At 47.3% G+C, this 25,085-nt stretch overlaps 1 protein-coding gene across 3 annotated transcripts in view; it reads right to left on the reverse strand.

The window, feature by feature from the left end:
• The window catches only part of LOC129710969 (caytaxin-like), a 49,204-nt gene that overhangs the window by 5,623 nt on the left and 18,496 nt on the right, over positions 1-25,085 (reverse strand). For all 3 annotated transcript variants that reach the window (XM_055658299.1, XM_055658298.1, XM_055658300.1), the window contains 10 exons: positions 21,448-21,512; positions 19,877-20,086; positions 16,246-16,422; positions 15,476-15,578; positions 13,775-13,906; positions 10,730-10,816; positions 9,428-9,526; positions 7,485-7,520; positions 2,397-2,432; positions 1,036-1,068 (listed from right to left, as the gene is read on the reverse strand). In XM_055658299.1, coding sequence (XP_055514274.1) covers positions 1,038-1,068; positions 2,397-2,432; positions 7,485-7,520; positions 9,428-9,526; positions 10,730-10,816; positions 13,775-13,906; positions 15,476-15,578; positions 16,246-16,422; positions 19,877-20,086; positions 21,448-21,512 — 976 coding nt within the window. In that variant the 3' untranslated portion in view covers positions 1,036-1,037. The remainder of the gene's footprint in view (positions 1-1,035; positions 1,069-2,396; positions 2,433-7,484; positions 7,521-9,427; positions 9,527-10,729; positions 10,817-13,774; positions 13,907-15,475; positions 15,579-16,245; positions 16,423-19,876; positions 20,087-21,447; positions 21,513-25,085) is intronic.

Below are 25,085 nucleotides of genomic sequence, written 5' to 3' on the forward strand. Positions count from 1 at the left end.
TAATAATATATATATAATAATCTTATTTATATAGCACATTTTCAGTCAACTTGCATTGACCCCAAAGTGCTTCACATAATTACATTACATTTACACACAGGCAAAGACGGAGGTGACATGAAAGCTGGATGAATAATTGGGCTTTGAGAAGATTATTAAAGGTTTAATCAAGAAGAAGTGGGTGACACAATAGTACAGCGGTAGAGTTGCTGCCTCTCAGCGCCAGAGATCCGGGTTCGATCCCGACTACGGGTGCTGTCTGTACGGAGTTTGCACGTTCTCCCCGTGACCTGTGTGCATTTTCTCTGGGTGCTCCGGTTTCCTCCCACACACCAAAGACGTGCAGGATTGTAGGTTAATTGACTTGGTAAAATTGTCAATTGTCCCCAGTGTGTGTAGGATAGTGTTAGTGTGCGGGGATCGCTGGTCGGTGTGGACTTAGTGGGGCTGTTGGGCATGTTTCCACACTGGCCCTCTAAACTAAACTACACTGAAGTGAGACTGCGTGAGTTAGCTGGGAATTTAAGGGAATGATCAAGATGTTTGAATGATTTGCTACCACGATGGTCGGTGGAATTAACACGAGCAGAGTGAAAGAACTGGAGAGTTGAAGAGGTCTGGAGGGTGAAGCTGCCCTTTCCCCTGAGATGCTGCCTGACCCACTGAGTTACTCCAGCATTTTGTGTCTATCCTCAGAGAGTTCAAGGGAGCAGCAATTGTAGAGAGGAGATGAAGCAAGACTGTGGAGTGATGTGAAATAACTTTTTAATTCTGGCTTGATGGACCATCCAAGTCAGTGACACGGAGCATAAGGGGAAGCAGGTCATTGTCGGGCAGATTCAATGCAGCATCATTTAGACAGGCTATTAGAGGGTATAAAATGGGAAGTTAACAATGATGACAACAGAGAAATCAAGCTTAGATTTAGAGTCAGCGTACACAGTTACAACTTCCTCTTGCACAGTTTTATACTGGAATAGTACAGAAAGAAGCCATTTGACCCAGAGCTGATTATAAATGCTGCTTGCTACAAACCTTTACTCCTGCCCTTCCACTGCAGTTCCGGATCTGAGTTAGAGAAAGGAAAATATTATTAGTTCCTGCATAACCAAGTTACAAAAATGCCAAGTCAACTCTAACACATTTCCCCTTCAGAAACAGACTGACTTATTTGGTTCTTTAGACATTCTCTGGTCTTAAGGGCCTGTCCCACTTAGGCTATGTTTTAGGCAACTACAGGTGACTAGTTTGTCGCCACATGTTTGCGGTGGTCACCGGGAGTCGTCTCCTCAGCCGCGCAAAAAGTCGTAGCGTATTTCTGGTCGCCGCTAAATTTTCAACATGTTGTAAATGTTTAGACCACAGTGGGTTTGACGCCAATGAGCGTAGCTTGACTTCTCCTGACGTGGGTCCTGTCATAGGTTGTCACCAGCCGGTTTGCAATCGAGGCAGTGCAGTGTAGTTTCACCAGGTTAATGCCCAGGATGGCGGGACTGACATATGATGAAAGAATGGATCAACTGGGCTTCTATTCACTGGAATTTAGAAGGATGAGAGGGGGTCATAGAAACATATTAAATTATTAAGGGATTGGACAGGCTCAATGCAGGAATAATGTTCCCAATGTTGGGGGGAGTCCAGAACCAGGGGTCACAGTTTAAGAATAAGGAGTAGGCCATTTAGGACTGAGATGAGGAAAAACCTTTTCACCCAGAGAGTGGTGAATCTGTGGAATTCTCTGCCACAGAAGGCAGTGGAGGCCAATTCACTGGATGTCTTCAAGAGAGAGTTAGATATAGCTCTTAGGGATAAAGGAATCATGGGATATGGGGAGAAAGCAGGAACGGGGTACTGATTGTGGATGATCAGCCATGATCACATTGAATGGCGGTGCTGGCTCGAAGGGCCGAATGGCCTACTCGGGCACCTATTATCTATTGACCCTTCTGAATCAATGACCTCTCTCACACTCCCAGCAGGAGGCGCTGCTACATACACTTCAGCTCAGTTCAGCTTATTGTCATGTACACCGAGGTACAGTGAAAAGCTTTTGTTACCCAGTTAGTGGGAAGATGATACACGATACTCACACTCACCCATCCCGGTTATTCTGATATTGTACTCTAATATTCTAGTCTGAAGAAGGGTCTCGACCTGAAACGTCGCCTATTCCTTCGCTCCATCGATGCTGCTTCTGAAACCCGCTGAGTTTCTCCAGCATTTTCTGTCTAGCTAACATTCTCCTGCACCTTCTGCAACACAATCTTGCACCGTTCTGCTGCGTTACCCTCACTGCTGTATTTATCATTCCTGTACTTGTATGAACAAGGATCTTCATTGCCCCCTTGCCAATGACAATAGACAAATCTAATTGGATTAAAGAATGACCATATTACCTGTTTTTCTCAGTTGTGTTTTCATTTTCCTCTGTCCTGTAAAATATCCCAAATAAATCTCATTAATGAAAGGAACTGATCGGCTGGAGGAGGTAGTTGAGGCAGGGACCATCGCAACGTTTAAGAAACATTTAGACAGGTAAATGGATAGGACAGGTTTGGAGGGATATGGGCCAAACGCAGGCAGGTGAGACTAGTCTAGATGGGACATGTTGGCCGGTGTGGACAAGTTGGGCCGAAGGGCCTGTTTCCACACCGTGTGATACTATGCAATGCTGCCTTGGTACACGGCATGTTGCCACTTCATCTGTTACATTTACATTTGCTTCACCTCAACTCCCAGCATTAGTCTGCTCCAGAAAATACAAGCACTTGAATTCATTCATCCCACTGATCTTGTGGGTAGAGGGGTAATATTCAATGTGATCTCTAACTCCTTACCCCACTTGTTCCCCAGTGACCTGTGTTATGGTGCGGACTTTAGACGAGGGGCAGGTGAGGATTCTAGTTTGCTGACTCGGCACGTCACACTGTGACCATTGTGTGAATATTTGTGGAATCTATCTCCAGGGTAAAATCAGGGCAAGAGGAAGAAAAACAGAAAATACATTTATTTTTCTATCCTGCATTGATCAACAAATCTACAAAAGTTGAACAATATCAGTAAAATCACTGAATGCATTCTACAGCTAACATTTTAACTCCTTGAAAGAGCAATAAAAGGCAGCTCATCGCGGTGGCACAAGGGTAGAGTTGCTGCCTTAAAGCACTGGAGATTTGGGTTTGATCCTGACTACAATGATAAGTGTGAGGTGCTACATCTTGGCAGGACAAATCAAAATAGGACGTACATGGTAAATGGTAGGGAATTGAAGAATGCAGGTGAACAGAGGGATCTGGGAATAACTGTGCACAGTTCCCTGAAAGTGGAATCTCATGTACATAGGGTGGTAAAGAAAGCTTTTGGTGTGCTGGCCTTTATAAATCAGAGCATTAAGTATAGAAGTTGGGATGTAATGTTAAAATTGTACAAGGCATTGGTGAGGCCAATTTTGGAGTATGGTGTACAATTTTGGTCACCTAATTATAGGAAGGATGTCAACAAAATAGAGAGAGTACAGAGGAGATTTACTAGAATGTTGCCTGGGTTTCAGCAACTAAGTTACAGAGAAAGGTTGAACAAGTTAGGGCTTTATTCTTTGGAGCGCAGAAGGTTAAGGGGGGACTTGATAGAGATCTTTAAAATGATGAAAGGTATAGACAGAGTTGACGTGGATAAGCTTTTCCCACTGAGAGTAGGGAAGATTCAAACAAGAGGACATGACTTGAGAATTAAGGGACATAAGTTTAAGGGTAACATGAGGGGGAACTTCTTTACTCAGAGAGTGGTGGCTGTGTGGAATGAGCTTTCAGTGAAGGTAGTGGAGGCAGGTTCATTTTTATCATTTAAAACTAAATTGGATCGTTATATGGACGGGAAAGGGAATGAAGGGTTATGGTCTGAGCGCAGGTATATGGGACTAGGGGAGAATACGTGTTCGGCACGGACTAGAAGGGTCGAGATGGCCTGTTTCCGTGCTGTAATTGTTATATGGTTATACGGTTATATTATACGGGTGCTGTCTGTACGGAGTTTGTACGTTCTCCCCGTGACCGCGTGGGTTTTCACCCGGTGATCGGATTTCCTCCCACACCAAAGGCGTGCAGGTGTGTAGGTTAATTGGCTTCGGTAAATTGTTCCTAGTGTGTAAGGTAGTGCTTATGCGTTGGTGATCGCTGGTCAGCGCCCATGCTCTGTGAGAGGATTCGGTGTGAGTGGACTCGGTGTGAGAGGACGCGGTGTGAGAGGACTCGGTGTGAGAGGACTCGGTGTGAGAGGATTCGGTGTGAGTGGACTAGGTGTGAGTGGACTCGGTGTGAGTGGACTCGGTGTGAGTGGACTCGGTGTGAGTGGACTCGGTGTGAGAGGACTCGGTGTGAGAGGACTCGGTGTGAGAGGACTCGGTGTGAGTGGACTCGGTGTGAGTGGACTCGGTGTGAGTGGACTCGGTGTGAGAGGACTCGGTGTGAGAGGATTCGGTGTGAGTCGGTGTGAGTGGACTCGGTGTGAGTGGACTCGGTGTGAGAGGACTCGGTGTGAGAGGACTCGGTGTGAGAGGACTCGGTGTGAGAGGACTCTGTGTGAGAGGACTCGGTGTGAGTGGACTCGGTGTGAGAGGACTCGGTGTGAGAGGACTCGGTGTGAGAGGACTCGGTGTGAGAGGACTCGGTGTGAGAGGACTCGGTGTGAGAGGACTCGGTGTGAGAGGATTCGGTGTGAGTGGACTAGGTGTGAGTGGACTCGGTGTGAGTGGACTCGGTGTGAGTGGACTCGGTGTGAGTGGACTCGGTGTGAGAGGACTCGGTGTGAGAGGACTCGGTGTGAGAGGACTCGGTGTGAGAGGACTCGGTGTGAGTGGACTCGGTGTGAGTGGACTCGGTGTGAGTGGACTCGGTGTGAGAGGACTCGGTGTGAGAGGATTCGGTGTGAGGTGTGAGTGGACTCGGTGTGAGTGGACTCGGTGTGAGTGGACTCGGTGTGAGTGGACTCGGTGTGAGAGGACTCGGTGTGAGAGGACTCTGTGTGAGAGGACTCGGTGTGAGTGGACTCGGTGTGAGAGGACTCGGTGTGAGAGGACTCGGTGTGAGAGGACTCGGTGTGAGAGGACTCGGTGTGAGAGGACTCGGTGTGAGAGGACTCGGTGTGAGAGGATTCGGTGTGAGTGGACTAGGTGTGAGTGGACTCGGTGTGAGTGGACTCGGTGTGAGTGGACTCGGTGTGAGTGGACTCGGTGTGAGAGGACTCGGTGTGAGAGGACTCGGTGTGAGAGGACTCGGTGTGAGTGGACTCGGTGTGAGAGGACTCGGTGTGAGAGGACTCGGTGTGAGAGGACTCGGTGTGAGAGGACTCGGTGTGAGAGGACTCGGTGTGAGAGGACTCGGTGTGAGAGGACTCGGGTGTGAGAGGATTCGGTGTGAGTGGACTAGGTGTGAGTGGACTCGGTGTGAGTGGACTCGGTGTGAGTGGACTCGGTGTGAGTGGACTCGGTGTGAGAGGACTCGGTGTGAGAGGACTCGGTGTGTGAGTGGACTGTGGTGTGGGTGTGAGTGGACTCGGTGTGAGTGGACTCGGTGTGAGTGGACTCGGTGTGAGAGGACTCGGTGTGAGTGGACTCGGTGTGAGTGGACTCGGTGTGAGTGGACTCGGTGTGAGTGGACTCGGTGTGAGTGGACTCGGTGTGAGAGGACTCGGTGTGAGAGGACTCGGTGTGAGTGGACTCGGTGTGAGAGGACTCGGTGTGAGAGGACTCGGTGTGAGAGGACTCGGTGTGAGAGGACTCGGTGTGAGAGGACTCGGTGTGAGAGGACTCGGTGTGAGAGGATTCGGTGTGAGTGGACTAGGTGTGAGTGGACTCGTGTGAGTGAGTGGACTCGGTGTGAGTGGACTCGGTGTGAGTGGACTCGGTGTGAGTGGACTCTGTGTGCGAGGACTCGGTGTGAGTGGACTCGGTGTGAGAGGACTCGGTGTGAGAGGACTCGGTGTGAGAGGACTCGGTGTGAGAGGACTCGGTGTGAGAGGACTCGGTGTGAGAGGACTCGGTGTGAGAGGATTCGGTGTGAGAGGACTAGGTGTGAGAGTGGACTCGGTGTGAGTGGACTCGGTGTGAGTGGACTCGGTGTGAGAGGACTCGGTGTGAGAGGACTCGGTGTGAGAGGACTCGGTGTGAGTGGACTCGGTGTGAGTGGACTCGGGTGTGAGTGGACTCGGTGTGAGAGCACTCGGTGTGAGAGGATTCGGTGTGAGTGGACTAGGTGTGAGTGGACTCGGTGTGAGTGGACTCGGTGTGAGTGGACTCGGTGTGAGTGGACTCGGTGTGAGAGGACTCGGTGTGAGAGGACTCGGTGTGAGAGGACTCGGTGTGAGAGGACTCGGTGTGAGAGGACTCGGTGTGAGAGGACTCGGTGTGAGAGGACTCGGTGTGAGAGGACTCGGTGTGAGAGGACTCGGTGTGAGAGGACTCGGTGTGAGAGGACTCGGTGTGAGTGGACTCGGTGTGAGTGGACTCGGTGTGAGTGGACTCGGTGTGAGTGGACTCGGTGTGAGAGGACTCGGTGTGAGAGGACTCGGTGTGAGAGGACTCGGTGTGAGAGGACTCTGTGTGAGAGGACTCGGTGTGAGAGGACTCGGTGTGAGAGGACTCGGTGTGAGAGGACTCGGTGTGTGTGGACTCGGTGTGTGTGGACTCGGTGTGAGAGGACTCGGTGTGAGTGGACTCGGTGTGAGAGGACTCGGTGTGAGAGGACTCGGTGTGAGAGGACTCGGTGTGCCAGCCATTAGCCCAGAGCATGAGGCAGGGGTTGTAGCTCGAGCCAGGGTTGGAGATGGGAACTCCTGCGAGCGTGGGTAGATTAGTGACTGGAGCTGGCATCCAGAATGATTGCATGTTTCAGCTTGTTCTGAACATAAAAAACTGCAGTTTACAATCTGAAAATCACCAGTTTTGATCTCATGAGGTCTAGGAGCAGAATTAGGCCATTCAGCCCATCTAGTCTACTCCGTCATTCAATCATGGCTGATCTATCTCTCCCTCTCAACCCTATTCTTCTGCCTTAACCCCATAACCCTTGACACCCGTACTAATCCAGAAACTGTCAGGCCTCCTTTGCCATTTAGACTCGCTGGAGTGTAACTAACACATTTACCACACCATTGTGTGACATATACAAGTGAAATTAAAATATATTTGTTTAATAATAATGGATAACATGATGGTATGAAAAAGCTGTTGATTCAGCAGAACCAAAGTCCCATGGGCATAGGAAGGAACTGCAGATGTTGGTTAAAACCAAATGTAGACACAAAATGCTGGAATAACTCATCAGGACAGGCAGCATCTCTGGAGAGAGGGAATGGGAGACCCTTCTTCAGACTCGACGTGTTGGGTGGTCACTGTGGAGCAGCTCTGCCAACAGTGTTAGAGCCAATACCCACTCAACAGTGAGACAATGAAACTCCAACGACTTGCGTTACTTCAGCCAACTACTTACCTCGGTCGCTTAGCTTTGATTCTTTCTTCTTCAAACCTGAAAGTTACAAGGATTGGGATTTATCGATTATTTGATCGGATCTAGGAAACTTCACATACTTTTACACTTAAATCAAAATAACTGCACACACCAGTGCTCTCTGTGAAACATAGAGAGGGGGAAGGAAACAGTCTCCATCACATCACATGATGGATACGACAGGTTTGGAGGGATAGGGACCAAACGCTGACAGGTGGGACTAGTGTAGCTGGGACAGGTTGGCCAATGTGGGCAGGTTGGGCCTGTTTCCACAGGCCTGTGTCACACTATGACTATAACATCCAAGGGAGACGGTAGGATCTGGATGATCTGTCAACATGAAGCAAGTCCTGCTAGGTCAATTTAGTTTAGAGATACAGCATGGAAAACAGGCCCTTCAGCCCATCGAGTCCACACTGACCAGTGATCATGCATACATGAGCTCTCCCCTACACACTGGGGACAATTTACAGAACCCAATCAACCTAAAACCCTTTGGAGTGTGGGAGGAAACCGGAGCTCCCGGAGAAAACCCGCGCAGGTCACGGGGAGAACGTACAAACTACGTACGGACAGCAGCCGTGGTCCGGATGGAACCCGGGTCTCTGGAGCTGTGAGGCAGCAACTCTACCGCCCCACAGGTTCCAGCAGTGGCTCACGGTCATCATGCCGACCAGGGTGGGGTCCTGAGCCCAATATCCCAGCGCTCAATGTCTGCCTCATTCACTCAGCCCAGCCTGCACCAACTTTCACAGGCAGTCTCTGCACTGCATCACTGCCAGAGCCCAGCACTGCATCACTGCCAGAGCCCAGCACTGCATCACTGCCAGAGCCCAGCACTGCATCACTGCCAGAGCCCATCACTGCCAGAGCCCAGCACTGCATCACTGCCAGAGCCCAGCACTGCATCACTGCCAGAGCCCAGCACTGCATCACTGCCAGAGCCCAGCACTGCCAGAGCCCAGCACTGCATCACTGCCAGAGCCCAGCACTGCAACACTGCCAGAGCCCAGCACTGCATCACTGCCAGAGCTCAGCACTGCATCACTGCCAGAGCCCAGCACTGCCAGAGCCCATCACTGCCAGAGCCCATCACTGCCAGAGCCCAGCACTGCAACACTGCCAGAGCCCAGCACTGCAACACTGCCAGAGCCCAGCACTGCAACACTGCCAGAGCCCAGCACTGCATCACTGCCAGAGCCCAGCACTGCATCACTGCCAGAGCCCATCACTGCCAGAGCCCAGCACTGCATCACTGCCAGAGCCCAGCACTGCAACACTGCCAGAGCCCAGCACTGCAACACTGCCAGAGCCCAGCACTGCAACACTGCCAGAGCCCAGCACTGCCAGAGCACATCACTGCCAGAGCCCATCACTGCATCACTGCCAGCCCAGCACTGCATCACTGCCAGAGCCCAGCACTGCATCACTGCCAGAGCCCATCACTGCCAGAGCCCAGCACTGCATCACTGCCAGAGCCCAGCACTGCAACACTGTACACAAATAGTAATAATCACACCTCTCTATATCAAGTGTCACATTAACCCTTCTTCCTGCAGCCTGAGTGTGAAGCAATAACCAATGGTTTTAAAAGCGGAGTTTACATTCAACGTCGCTTTGATAGACTCTTTTTTCCAGCCACAAATCCAATATTACAACAACCTTCCCACAGGATCTCATGTTAATCCAAACCAAAGCTGTAAACCAGGCTAAACACTTTGATCTTATCCAGATCTTAGCCCTTGCACTATAACCTATTGCTGTATAACGGTAAATAAATCCCGATTAGCAATTGGGTTTTCTAGTTTCTATGACTTGGTATCTCACAGCTCAATGCGTGTGAAACCAAGCCACTGGAAAGAACCTTCAAGGACGTCTCAGACCAACGTGTCACAGGCCCTGTGTTCACCAGTGTTGATACGTACTGTAAAACACACTCTGGGATCTGCATCTGTTCCATCGGAATCACCTGCTCCACTTCAGAGAGGGTGTACGCGTACTGGATCTTACTCATGAACTTAACACTGTAAAACAATGCAGGCAGAAACATGTCGATTAAAGAATAGTCTCTGCTGTTCATTCCATCAATATATATATTACCAACATGCTGTACAGCCATTATTTTATAGTGCCTAAGATAGGTACAAAATGCTGGAGTAACTCAGCGGGTCAGGCAGCATTTCTGGATAAAAGGAACATGAGACGTTTCAGGTCGAGAAATCTCTGTCAAGTCAAGTCACATTTATTTATATAGCACATTTAAAAAACAACTCTCGTTGGCCAAAGTGTTTTACATTTGTTATAAGAATAGTATAAACAAACAAACTACATACATATACACATATAGCCCTCGCTCAGTGGACATCAGGAAAGGCTTGGGAGTATAGATAAGTTTTTAGTCTTGACTTAAAGGAGTCGATGGAGGGGGTTGTTCGTTCTGATGGGAAGGGGGATGCTGTTCCACAGTCTAGGAGCTGCAACCACAAAGGCACGGTCGCCCCTAAGCTTATGTTTAGACCGCGGGATATTCAGCAGGGAAGGGTCTTGACCCGAAACATCACCCATTCCTTCTCTCCGGAGATGCTGCCTGTCCCGCTGAGTTATTCCAGCATTCTGTGCCTATCTTCAGTGTTATACAAAGGATCAACAAACCCTTCCTGTATTTGTCCTCTGTGCTTTTATACATAAAGGCATATTTTTTTACTAACTGCTCACTGAAAATGCCCTGTCACTATCTAGAATTTATACAGAAAAATACCCAGGCTCTGTGCACATATACATGCTTTAAAACTGCAGCATTTCATTTAAATTAATTTCATTAATTGTCATTGTATATCCTGTCAGATTAATATATTTAATCTGCCACTAAACCACCCATTCTGCTCAGTTGCAGCTTATTGCTATCTTTCTCACTGTGAATAACACCTTGCACATCTGCACGTTTTACCCCACATACCCTATTCCAAGTCTTTGTGGAGCCACTGGGCATCCTGGTTGATCTGGTTCCTATTTGTCTAGAGATGCTTTGAGTTATTGTGGACCCTCTAGTACAACTGGTCATAAATCAGCCACAGCTGATCAGGGATTACATTCTTGTTCTGTTTAACCTAGAAACTCAGTATAATACACACTGCAGCTACTGGCAGAGTCAATAAACACACGTGTATGGATGTTATTGTTGGCATAATGTGACCAAAGTCAAGCAGATATGTGAGAGTTAGACTTACCTAATGAAAGGCCTGGATATTGCCAACACAGTCCTGATAAACCAGGATGGGTGGACGATAATTAATGACTTCAGATTCTTCCGTAGCCTGTAAGTGGGAAACAGAAAATCTGTGGTCGCAGCTGGATTTCATAAAACTCCCCAAAATTAAACACAAATCTGTGAGGTACATTGGCCAATTAACCCAAACTTTCAAATAATCACATCAACAAATATCTAACTGCCTCCACAGTGTTTATGGACAAATAACTTTCGCACAAAGGTTCACAAAAGAATGGAGATAAACATAGCTGTTTAAGAAAGAACTGCAGATGCTGGAAAAATCGAAGGTAGACAAAAATGCTGGAGGAACTCAGCGGGTGAGGCAGCATCATAGCATCATAGATGTTGCCTCACCCGCTAAAATAAACTTCGCTTTTCAGTTTTGTAGTAATTGCGAGAATATCGGGTTGCACGTTTCACATTGTGATTGGAATGTGAAAAACTGTAGAAATGGAATTTTGTTCAAACCTGGGTTTGAATGACAATAACTAGCATTCTATTTGGAGTTTGATTAATTAATTTATGTACGTCAGCATACGCCATCAGTACATCAGCGTGCACAAGGGATACGTCACGCGGGGGTTTTGAGCAGTCCACAATCCTGGGGCGCCGCGCGTTACTGCATACGCCACCGCGCCTCGCCACGCGCCATGCGTGCTTCACGACACGCCACCGCGCCTCACCATGCGCCATGCGTGCTTCACGACACGCCATGCGTGCTTCACGACACGCCAACCAATTGTTAGGATGTCGCGTAATTGATGCGTAAATGACACCCAAGTGGGACAGGCCCTTTACTCTGCACTCCCTCAATAGCAAAAGAGTGGCCAAAGAGTGCAGGTTGTGTACAGAGATGAGAATTTTCAATAGCAATTGACACAATTCATTAACTGCAGTTTGATCAAATCATTCATATTAACAGCTATTTTTGTTTCTAATGATTGGTACAATTTTTCATTGTTGTTAGTGCACTATTTCACAAATGATTATCAAGTTGTCCATAACGATTGGGAAAATGCATAAATTCTCACTGATTCAGGTCATTGGTGGTGCTCCAGGGATGCACTAAAACTGAAACACTTCATTTACAGAGATTAGGGCAATGTATTCATAGTGGGTGGTGCTGGTCTTTGACAAAATACATCTGCAGTCTGTCCACGTTTTATTATTTTTCTGTCTGTGTTTTAATGTAGTTTTTGTTATTTTTTGTTGGGGTGTGTGTGTGGGGGGGTGGGGGTGGGGGGGAAACTTTTTAAATCTCTCCCTGCACTGGAGACCCGACCTTTTCTCGTCGGGTTTCCGTTGTCGTTGGGGCCGCAACGAGGAGCGGCCTCCAACAGGAAGAAGCCGGGGACTCTGGTGCTACAACTCACCGTCGCCGTCGCGGGGCTGGCCGAGTCCGGAACGGGTGGAGCGGTGGAGGAGCGCTGCTGCTGCTGCTGCTGCTGCGGCCCGACCGGAGAGTCGGAGGCTCCAACGACAGGTCTGTGGACGGCGGCACCGGGAGCCCGCGGGTCCCTGGAGGGAGACCGCTTTTCAGGGCTCTCGCAACGGCGACTTCCCCCGCCCGAGTTGCGGGGTTGAAGAGCTCCTGGAGCGGGGCCTACATCACTGCCCCGCGCGGCTTGGAACGGCCGCGGGACTCTGCGAGCGCACACCGGGGGCTCTAACACCAAGACCCGGTGTGCGACCTCGCACCACCCGGCGTGGCTTAAATGGCCGCGGGACAATCGCCATCGCCAGCCGGGGGCTTTGACTTTGACTCTGACATCGAGGGGGGGGAGGGAGTGCAGTGGAGAAATAAGTTTATTTGGCCTTCCATCACAGCGATGTGATGGATGTTTATGTAAATTATGTTGTGTCTTGGGTCTATGTGTTTGTATGTATGGCTGCAGAAACGGCATTTCGTTTGGACCTCAAGGGGTCCAAATGACAATAAATGTATCTTATCTTATCTTATCTTATCTTATGGATCATTTGGTGATTATTTGGATCATTAATTGCAGTGCACGTCATTGTCACAGACGCAGTGGAGGCGGAGATTGACAGATTCTTGATTAGTAAAGGTGTCGGGTTATGGTGAGTAGGGGCTTGAGAGGGAGAGATAGATCAGCCATGATTGAATGGCCGAGTAGACGATGGGCCAAATGGCCTAATTCTGCTCCTATGACTGACAAACCTAAGAGCCCACTGCCAGCACTTGCCACTTGAATACCCAGCGACCCAGACTAGCCTCGTGTGTATCCACACATGAAAGCCTCCTGCACCTCACTGCATGGGCCGGCATGGTGGAAGGGCCTTGATGGATGTCATCAAGTCACATGGATCCAGCAAAGCAAGTTGAACTGATGAAGCTGCTGAGAAAAGCTCCCGACAGATGGCAAAGCCAATCGTTCAGCTTCACCATCTCACACACATCCATGTGGTTACAAAGGTGATGTGAGACTGCTGATTCAATTCATGCAAATGCTGCTGATGTTCAGAAATGTTTATACGGAGGGCGAAATGAATTAAACAATGAGTGTAAATTCATGAAAACATTAAAAATTAATAAATACAATCATCCAAAAACCAAAAGTATTTATTGAGAAGGTGGGAAAGAGGAGTTGGAGATATGTTTCAATGTCATCAGTTTAGTTTAGTTTAGTGATACAGCATGGAAACAGAGCCTTCGGCCTACCGAGTCTGCACCAACCAATGATCCCCCAAAATTAGTTCTATCCTACACACACTAGGACAATGGCTAGAAGCCACTTCACCTACAAATCTGCACGTCTTTGGAGTGTGATTGGAAACCGGAGCACCCGGAGAAAACCCACGCGGTCACAGGGAGAACGTGCAAACTCCGTACGGACAGCACCCGTGGTCAGGATGGAAGGCGGGTCTCTGGCGCTGTGAGGCAGCAACTCTACCACCCCACTGCTTTGTGCCTTGTTGCAGGAGAGGCTGTGGATCTCATGGATTGTGTTTCTCGTGCACCAGTTGTCCACTGCTCCACACCTACCTCCTGTCTATCATCTGGTAGCACTTCTTCAGCCAGCCCAGGCCAGGCATCCTCCTGCGAGGAGTGGCTCCGTTCAGGTACACGATCATGTAGTCTTCAGCAACCAGCAGCTCCAAGATGCTGATCACATACCTGAGACACAAGGAAACAAACACAGTCTCACGGCCACAAGCAGAGCAGTTCATCGCGCTCGAGTCAACAGTGTTTTATCATCATGTCCCTGATAGAACAATTACATTCCCACATGGATATTATGGATTAACATGTTCACACCCAGACCAATGTGTAGGAAGGAGCTGCAGATGCTGGTTTACACCGCAGATAGACACAACATGCTGGAGTAATTCAGCGGGACAGGCAGCATCGCTGGATAGAAGGGATGGGTGACATTTCGGGTCGAGACCCTTCTTTACACTACAGAAGGATTGCCACCCGAAACGTTACCCATTCCGTCGCACCAGAGATGCTGCCTGTCCCACATTGACACACACACAGTGACACACCCACACTGTGACACACACAAACACACACGCACTGCCTCACACACACACAAACGCACTGTGACACACACACACTGTGACACACCCACTGTCACACACACACACACTGTGACACACACACATTGTCACACACACACACACTGTCACACACACACACTGTGACACACACACACTGTCACACACACACACACTGACACACACACACACACACACACACACACACAGTCACACACACACACACTGTCACACACACACACACCCACTGTCACACACACACACACTGTCGCACACACACACTGTGACACACCCACTGTCACACACACACACTGTTGCACACACACACTGTGACACACCCACACTGTCACACACACTGTCACACACACACACACACACTGTGACACACATCCACTGTCACACACACACACACACACACACTGTCACACACACACACACACTGTCACACACACACACACACACACACACACACACACTGTGACACACACACACACACTGTCACACACACACACACACACACACTGTCACACACACACACACACACACTGTCACACACACACACACACACACTGTCACACACACACACACACTGTCACACACACACACACAATCATGAGCACCCTTATATGTTCTTGCGTAGTCATTTTAATTTTCTGTTGTGAAAGAGAGTTTTGCTGCTGGTGAGAAACAGACTTCTTCACGACCGTCTCTACAAATCTCCTTCCCCACCAAGTCACACCTCCAGTCCGGCCTTTTCCATTCTTGCCCTGAAACAATGACTTCCCCATCTCTCTCATGCCTTGTCTCACCTCAGCTCCTTCATGAGGCCACGTGTTACTCCCTGAACTCTACTTCTGTTCAAAGGCTGACCAGCAGCAGCTGACGTCCCTTGCAAGGCCCACACCACTGACATTCACCTTCTGCTTCAAAACTGTCACTATTATCCCACCCATTTGTTGTAGACCAGTACATACATACAGACCAGCGACTCTCCTCGCATGAAGAAGAAGAAGATCTTCTCTGCAGGGAACTATTCTGTACTGTCGGCCTCAGACCTTGGCCTTAGCAATGTTCAAATGATGCACGGGTGAACGAGTTATTGCTCCCTCTGTGTTGATGTCTGGAGCCTAAACAGGAAGTGAACAGCTCCAGTCAGGCAGGGCAGGGCAGGGCAGTGCACACTTACAGGAAGAGGTTTTCCATGATGTAGGTATAGTCTGCACATCCACTGTCGGGCAGGTAACACGCAGCAAATACGATAATCGCATTCAGTCCTTCACCATAGTAGCCTACAAAACAATGGATTCATTGGCGTTAGTTCGTTAGAAGATAGACACAAAACGCTGGAGTAACTCAGCGGGACAGAAGAGCCCTCTATAACTAAGGCTCTGCCATTACAGTCAGTGTTTGTTATTGAGCCAAACACTGTGCCACAATTACAATGAGTTACGGCAGAGATAGATAGATTCTTGATTAGTGCGGGTGTCAGGGGTTATGGGGAGAAGGCAGGAGAATAGGGTTAGGAGGGAGAGATAGATCAGCCATGATTGAATGGCGGAGTAGACTTGATGGGCCGAATGGCCTAATTTTACTCCTATTCCTTATTACCTTTTGAGTCAAGTAACTCAACTTAACACATTTGCAAACCTCTCTCTCTCTCTCTCGGGTACATAGAGAGAGGCTTGATAATTGCAAGTTCTGTTTTGGCACAACACATTTGAGATAACGGCCATTTATCTTCATCCCAGTTCAGTTTATTGTCACGTGTACCGAGGTACATTGAAAAGCTTTTTGTTGTGTGCTAACCAGTCAGCAGAAAGATAATCCATTTACAGTGGATAGACATATGATTAAGGAATAACGTTTAGTGCTAATAGTTTAGTCTTCTTACAAGATCATGAATTGAATGAATTAAAACTCTTTGGGCTCCCGATCACTGTGGTTGACGCTTCCTACCTCCATGAGTCACCACTCTCATGTATGGTCTGATGATCTTCATGTCAATCCTGTGCTCCTGTTCTCCGATGATGATTGTCCTCCACAGTCTCCCATTGGTGGCTTCTCCGTCCTCTCCATCAAAAGAGCCGCCTTTTGCACTGGGAGAATTTTTTGCACTTGCAACTGGAGTATCATCTGGAAGACAAGCAGGAGACGTGTTGCAAATGTCCTCCATTCACCTACTTCAAGTGTTACATCGTCACCTGAGCAAGAAACGAACTGCTGGAGGGACTCAACAGGTCGGGCAGCATCTATACAGGGAAGTGGACATTTTGGGTCGGGGCCCTTCATTTTCCTCAAACTCTTCCAACCTTGCTGGTTTACGCAAAGAAAAAACAGCCCAAAGTGCTGGAGTAACTCAGCGGTTCAAGCAACATCTCTGAAGCACATGATAGGTGATGTTTAGGGTCGGGTCACGTCGGGAACTGTTCTCCAGAGATGCTGCTCGAGTCACTCCAGCACGTTGTGTCTTTTAGAGATACATATTACTTGTTTATCTAATTGCACATTTCCTGAAAATGTCACGTATTTTCAAGTGCGTTATTTGCATCACACTTTATATTCATGTTCCTAAATCATAGGAGACATTAGGCCCATTATTCAATCATGGCTGATCTATCTCTCCCTCTCAACCCCATTCTCCTGCCTACTCCCCAATAACCCCCCTGAGACCCGCACTAGTCAAGACCCTATTAATCTCCACCATAAAAATATCCATCGACTTGGCCTCCACAGCCGTCTGTGGCAATGAGTTCCACAGATTCACCACCCTCTGACTAAAGAAATTCCTACTCTTCTCCTTTCTAAAGGTCGGTCCTTTTATTCTTGCACGTTACATCAAACATGTTTTTGTGGTGTGTTTTACTGTCACCCATGATGTTTTCAACAGTGTGACTCAGCTGTCCTGGCATTGTGTTATATGCAGTGGTCACAATGTAAATCAAATCTATCATAAGGTTGCAATTCACTTGCATGAATATCTTTGGTTATTCCCTTAACTTGTCCTCTCTTGTAACAATTAGTATTTTGCCCGAATGTTTTATAGCACAAAATATTCCACTTGTCAGATTAACATTTTGTAAGGAGGAGACACAAAGCTGAACTGTTTGTCGTGCTTCATGTGTAGACAAAAGGAAAGCCACAACACCCACCATTACTGAAAATGATAATGTTAAATGCTTGCATCGTAGCTGAATGAATACTTGTCAGTTACTCAGGAGACAGCCAAACCACCCCACAGCTGGCAAGCTTTATTCACATTACACAGGCATTATTTATACTTTATTAAATAGAGATCGCTTCACCAGTCTGACCTGCCAGCAGGCAGCCTTATTAGTGATTAGCAATGACAGGAAAACTGAAGCGACTATCTTTTTATCTCTCTTTAAGAAGAAACTGCAGATGCTGAAAAATCGAAGGTAGACAAAAATGCTGGAGAAACTCAGCGGGTGCAGCAGCATCTATGATGGTTAGATGTTGCCTCACCTGCTGAGTTTCTCCAGCATTTTTGTCTACCTATCTTGTTATCTCTAAAACTCTGTTGTCAAGGTGGAAATAGTGCAGAGAAGATTTACGAGGATGTTTCTAGGACTCGAGGACTTGAGCCAAAGGGAGAGGTTGAGCAGGCTGGGACTATATTCCTTGAGATGACGATTTAATAGAGGTGTACAAAATCATGAGTGGAATAGATCGGGTGGACGCACAGAGTCTCTTGCCCAGAGTAAAGGAATCGAGAACCAGAGGACATACGTTTAAGGTGAGAGGGGAAAGATTTAACAGGAACCTGAGGGGTAACTTTTTCACACAAAGAGTAGTGAGTGTATGGAACGAGCTGCCGGAGGAAGTAGTTGAGGCTGGTGCTAGTGTAATGTTTAGGAAACATTTAAACAGGTACATGGATCGGACAGGCTTCGACAAACATGGGCCAAATGCAGGTATGTGGGGCTTGTGTAGATGGGACATGTTGGTCGGTGTGGGCTGTTTCTACGCTGTATGACTCTATGATGATAACTCATGTACAGAACTCGACGAATATTACAGAATTAGTTCATATGCCCACTCCTGCTATTTGGGAGATAGATACGGATCTAGTACGGAAAGATGGCCCACCACAGTGCAACCTGTATAGGCGTGATTAGTGGCAACTTCTGGGTGAGATTATTAAGCAGGGGGTGTTTTTACAGGTAGTAGTTTGCCCTTTACTTTTCACCATTCGTGGTCATGGAGTTAGACGTCGTAACATCCCCAACACCCTTGAAAACTGTGGCCATTCCTGCCTAATCTCAGAGACCGGAACAATGTTGGCAAAAACCTCTGCAAAACGGTTGCAAAATCCAACTAGGTGTTGGCTGAACCTGTATCCAGGTTTAATCTGAAGAAGAGTCCCAACCAAACATCTCACCCATCCTTTCTCTCCTGAGATGCTGCCTGACCTGCTGAGTTACTCCGGCACTTTGTGTCTATCCTGGTTTCATCCACTGCTTTGACTGTATCTACTACCCCCACTCCCTCAGCTCGCAAAAAGTCTATCAATCTCACTTTAAAAATGATCATCCACAATTCAATAAGATCGTTGATTCCCCCATCAGGAGTCTCCAGAAAACCTGTAGAAAAGTAATACCGGTCTACACAAAAAGCTGGAGTAACTCAGCGGGACCAGCAGCATCTCTGGAGAGAAGGAATACATCTCAGATTGAAAGAACGTATCTTTAGAACGGGGAGATGCGGAGGAATGATTTAGTCAGAGGGGGTGAATCTGCGGAATTCATTGCCACAGAAGGCTGTGGAGGCCAAGTCAGTGGGGATGTTTCTAGTGGAGTTTGACAGGTTGTTGATTAGTAACGGTGTCAAAGGCCATGAGAAAAAAGCGGTTGACAGAGAAAGGCAGATGAGCCATGTTTAACATCCTATATATTAAGGATACAAGACAATTTTGGTGAGACGCCTAAGAAATTGTCCACATGTAAAAGACATGCTAATAGCATCAGAATTAAATAATAATATAATAATAATAATCTTATTTATATAGCACATTTTTAGTCAACTTGCATTGACCCCAAAGTGCTTCACATAATTACATTACATTTACACACAGGCAAAGGTGGGTGAAGTGTCTTGCCCCAAGGACACAACGACAGTATGCACTCCAAGCGGGATTCGAACCGGCTACCTTCCGGTCGCCAGTTGAACACTTAGCCCATTGTGCCATCTGTCGTCCCATCATTGGGATGAACCCATAAAGGACGTTCCTTTAGGAAGGAGGTGAGGAGGAATTTCTGTAGTCAGAGGGCGGTGAATCTGTGGAATTCTTTGCCACACAGACGGCTGTGGAGGCCAAGGCAGTGGATATATTTAAGGCAGGGGTTATGGGGAGAAGGCAGGAGAATGGGGATAAGAGGGAAAGATAGATCAACCATGATTGAATGGCGGAGTAGACTTGATGGGCCGAATGGCCTAATTCCACTACTAACACATCTTATGATCTTTTGTAGTGAAGGCATGCTCACCATCGCTATGGTTACACAGGCAACTGACATTATATATAGGCGGGAAAAATAATTGGAAACCCAAAGAAATGCCTTAGAATTACCTTCCCATTCCAACTCATTACCATTTCCCAAATATTCCAGGGAATCTGTCTCGTCGGGAGTCTCCAGATCATCGACATTGATGTCCAGGTCGTCAGGTGTATCAGACAAGATAGAGCCCTCACTCTGATCCAGGGAGATGTTGATTTCCGGGGCAACTAGAGTTTTGCGCTTTGGATGATTCCCGTTGATATTCAACGTGTTCGGGGGCACTGGCCAGGAAGAGAGGCAGAAAAACAGTTAACAGTATCACTGAAAGATTCTCACTGTACCTCAGTACACGGAACAATAAATTAAACTCAACTAAACCAAACCTACACTAACATCCAAAATTAACCTCTACAGTCACTATAACCCAAAATATACAGATGATACAAAGGTGAGCGGTTTTGTAGATGGTGAAGATGGTTGTGAACGATTGCAGCAGGATCTGGATCGATTGGCCAGGTGGGCGGAGGAATGGTGGATGGAATTTAATACAGTGAATTTGAGGTGTTGCAATTTGGGACGTCGAACAAAGGCAGGACCTACACAGTGAATGGTCGGCCTCTGGATAGTGTTGTCGAGCAGAGGGATCTAGGAGTGCATGGTTCCTTGAAGGTCGAGTCGCAGGTGGATAAGGTGGCTAAAAGGCACTTTGGCCTTCATCAGTCAGAGTATTCAGTATAGAAGGGGAGGTAATGTTGCAGCTTTTATAGGACATTGGTGAGACCGCATTTAGAATATTGTGTTCAGTTCTGGGCACCATGTTATAGGAAAGATATTGTCAAGCATGAAAGGGTTCAGAAATGATTTACGAGGATGTTGCCAGGACTAGAGGGTTTGAGCTATAGGGAGAGATTGAGTAGGCTGGGTCACTATTCCATGAAACGTAGGAGGATGAGGGGAGACCTTATAGAGGCATTCCTCATGGGAGGAATAGATCAGGTCGATGCACAGAGTCTTTTATCCAGAGTAGGGGAATCGAGGACCAGAGGACATAGGTTCAAGGTGAAGGGGAAAAGATTTAATAGGAATCCGAGGGGTAACTTTTTCACACAGAAGGTGGTGGGTGTATGGAACAAGCTGCTAGATGAGGTAGTTGAGGCTGGTACTATCCCATCATTGAAGGAACAGTTGGACAGGTACATGGATAGGACAGGTTTGGAGGATTATGGACCAAGTGCAGGCAGGTGGGACTAGTGTAGCAGGGACATTGTTGGCCGGTGGAGGGAGCTGGGAACACAGAGCAGATACAATAGAGGCTTTTGGATAGGCACAGGGTAGTGCAGGGAATGGAGGGATATGGATCAGTGCAGGCAGATGGGATCAGTTCAACTTGTAGGTATCATGTTCGGCACAAGCATCGTGGGTAGAAGGGCTCGTTCCTCTGCCATATTGTTTTGTGTTCTAATGGCTAAACGTTTTAGTTCTGCGCCTAATCAGTGTCCCGTGTGAATGCTAAATGGAGCAGAGCAGGGTAAGATTGACTCTGTATTGTAGTATATGACTGCCCACTAGGTGTTCAGTTTCCCCACCAACACGTCATGCTGAAGAGTTCACATTTACTACACGATGCAGCAGACTGACTCACGAGTTCTGTTTTCTAGAGCTGGTAAACGTCCAAGTACATCCATCATTTGTTCCTCTGGTATTGGTCTGTAGAGCAAAATTACAATTATAGCATTTCATCACTTGCATTACACAGTGATTCATCAGTGATAGGAGCAGAATTAGGCCATTCGGCCCATCGAGTCTACTACCAGCTCTACTGCTGCCTCACAGCGCCAGAGACCCGGGTTCAATCCTGACCTTGGGAGTTGTCTGTGTGGAGTTTGCAAGTTCTCCCTGTGGATTTCCTTCAGATGCTCCAATTTCCTCCCACACCCACATGATGTGTGTGTTTGTAGATTAGTTGTCGTGTGTAATATTGTCGTTTGTGAGTAGGGAGTGGATGCAAACATGGAATAATATAATAGTAGTGTGAATGTGTGATCGATGGTCAGCATGGACCCGGTGGGCCGAAGGGCCTGTTCGCTGCTGTATCTCTAAACTAGACTAAGCAGGAATGGGCAGTGGCCTGAGAATTGTCTAATCTCTGACATTGCAACACTAGCTTTTGTTCAGGAACCAGTCATTGACCATGTCCCAAGTAGTTTCCCCAACACCCTTGAAACCTGAGGCCATTCCTGCCTAATCTCGGACACTGGAACAATGACGGCAAAAGCCTCTGCAAAACTGTTGCAAAATTCAACAAGGTGTTGGCTGACCTGTATCCAGGCTTCATCTGAAGAAGAGTCCCAACCCAAAATGTCAGCCATCCTTTCTCTCCAGAGATGCTGCCTGACCAGCTGAGTTACTCCGGCACTCTGTGTCTATCCTGGTTTCAGCCACTGCTTTGACTGTATGTATCTACTACCCCCACCCCCTCAGCTCGCAAAAAGTCTATCAATCTCACTTTAAAAATGATCATCCACAATTCAATAAGATCCCATTTACGAGACGATATGATAGAACGATACGATGCATGAAACATGGAATTAAAGTGACGAGTGGAAAGGATTGGGGATGTGTTAAGATTGGGGGGGGGGGGGGGGTCAGTCTACCTCACGACAGAAGGGGAGGGGTTGTACAGTTTGATAGCCGCATGGTAGAAGGATCTCATGTTGGGTTCTGTGCTGCATTTTGGTGGAACCTGTCTGTTAGTTGGTTGGTTAAGACTATATTATTATTGCACTATATTTGTTATTTATTGAACTTTCTCTTTTTTTTTCTCTTCCCCCATTATGTACTATGTTCACATATTGTGTTGTGCTGCAGCAAGTAAGAATTTCATTGTCCCTTCTGAGGCATTTGACAATAAGACACTCTTGAGGAACTCTCTGGAACTCTCTGCCACAGAGGGTAGTTGAGGCCAGTTCATTGGCTATATTTAAGAGGGAGTTAGATGTGGCCCTTGTGGCTAAGGGGATCAGGGGGTATGGAGAGAAGGCAGGTACGGGATACTGAGTTGGATGATCAGCCATGATCATATTGAATGGCGGTGCAGGCTCGAAGGGCCGAATGGCCTATTCCTGCACCTAATTTCTATGTTTCTATGTTTCTATGTTGACTCTTGCTGAAGCTGCTCCTCAGGTTGACCAGTGTGTCACCATATGGGCAGCAGGATGTCCACTGGCCAGTCATCTCACTGCAACGTTGGGATTGTCTTATGCACAGCGATGTTATAGTGTTTGGTTGGTGAAGCATTTTGGAGCGTTGCCACGTTGCTGCCTTGGTTATTATTTTGCTTCCCATTAGTGAATGTGGACGTCAGCTAATTCCTGCAACACATTCTCAGGAGAATCTGACAATTATTGAGGTACTTTGTCAATCTCTTACTATTCAAATCCACTCAGTTTGAGTTTTAAGTTTGAGTTTATTTTATTGTCACGTGTACCGAGGTACAGTGAAAAGCTTTTGTTGCGTGCTAACCAGTCAGCGGAAAGACTATACATGATTACAATCGAGCCGTCCACAGTGTACAGATACATGATAAGGGAATAATGTGAATACCATTTAGTGCAAGATAACGTCTGATCAAAGATAGTTCCAGGGTCTCCAATGAGGTGGATAGTAGCTCAGGGCCGCTCTCTAGCTGGTGGTAGGATGGATCAGTTGCCTGATAACAGCTGGGAAGAAACTGTCCCTGAATGGCATTTCTCTTGTGAGCATCCTACAAGTTAATACCAACTTATATATTCCTTAATACTCTTGTCCATATTGTTCTGTTGAATATCCTGATACCTGCTGATTATTATCTTGCCAAATGGCCACGTTTGTTTGTGAACTTAGTTGACTTTAGTTTAGTTTAGAGACACAGCACGGAAACAGGCCCTTCGGTCCATGAAGTCCATGCCAACCAGCGATCCCTGTGCACTAGGACTATCCTACACACACTAGGGACAAATAACACTTTTTTTAAAAGTGCTGTTTTTTCCCTTTTTCCTTCCGCCCACAATATTTAATATGTAAAATAATATGTGATTCTGTTCCATTCTGTTTGTAGTTTGTTTGGTTGTTTGTTTGTTTGTCTTTTTGCACAAAGTCCGCGAGCATTGCCACTTTTCATTTCACGGCACATCTCGTATGTGTATGTGACGAATAAACTTGACTTGACAATCTTTACCGAAGCTAATGAACCTACATACCTGCACGTGGAGAATGTGGGCTAAAGGAACCAAGGGATATGGGGAAAAAGCAGGAACAGGGTACAGACTTTAGATGATCAGCAATGATCATATTGAATGGCGGTGCTGGCTCGAAGGGCCGAATGGCCTACTCCTGCACCGATTGTTCTAGGTTTCTATGTGGGGGGAAACTGGAGCACCCAGAGAAAACCCACGTGGTCACAGAGAGAACGTACAAACTCCGTACAGACAGCACCCGTAGTCAGGATGGAACCCGGGTCTCTAGTGCTGTGAGGCAGCAACTCTAGCGCTGAGGCCATTAGGTAATGAATGAAATGCTATTCCACAATGTTGTGCATCACATAACCGGGTTATTACTGAGACAGAGAGTATTTGTAGCTGTGTGAACAAAGGAATCGTCGTGGACAAGCTATGCGTTTATGTATTCCATGCACAGTTTAATGAAAGACCATAAAGAAAATGACCAAAGGCAAGAATTCATGCTATTTGTTCTATTTCTGACACCAAGGCTACAGACTGGGGAGCTGCAGGCCTGGTGCTCAGCTTCATGCTGGGTTGTCCATCCATTCACTCAGAGAGAGAGAGACAATGCTACATGTCTAAGGTGCCAGAATGAATCTGCAAATGTATTTTGTACTGCACACCAGCTGTCAGTTTGCATTGAACAGCACAATATGTTGGAGTACTCTCCCGATGACCCTGGGCCCGTGCAGCTTGATGCAAATATTTGCAATGGTGCCAGGTAGCAAGAATCACAGCAGCATGCGTACACCAGTGAAGTCCAGCTATAAACACTGCAGGATAACCGGATTCAAAATGGAAGCCCACTGATAAAGAGCCAGGCAGCGCTGCGTTTGGCTACACTGATCCAATAATTACACACCGTCACATAATCAAATATTCATAACGCCACAAGCATCAGCGGAATTAAAACCGTATAAGCCCAGGAATCAAGCCAGGAGGACGCAAATACATTTTATATCGTTCATATATTAACATATTCCTTTATTTCCACTGAACTATTCAGATTGCAAGGGTATCT

Source organism: Leucoraja erinacea, chromosome 29 (assembly GCF_028641065.1).
Source record: "Leucoraja erinacea ecotype New England chromosome 29, Leri_hhj_1, whole genome shotgun sequence".
Taxonomy (NCBI): Eukaryota; Metazoa; Chordata; class Chondrichthyes; order Rajiformes; family Rajidae; genus Leucoraja; species Leucoraja erinaceus.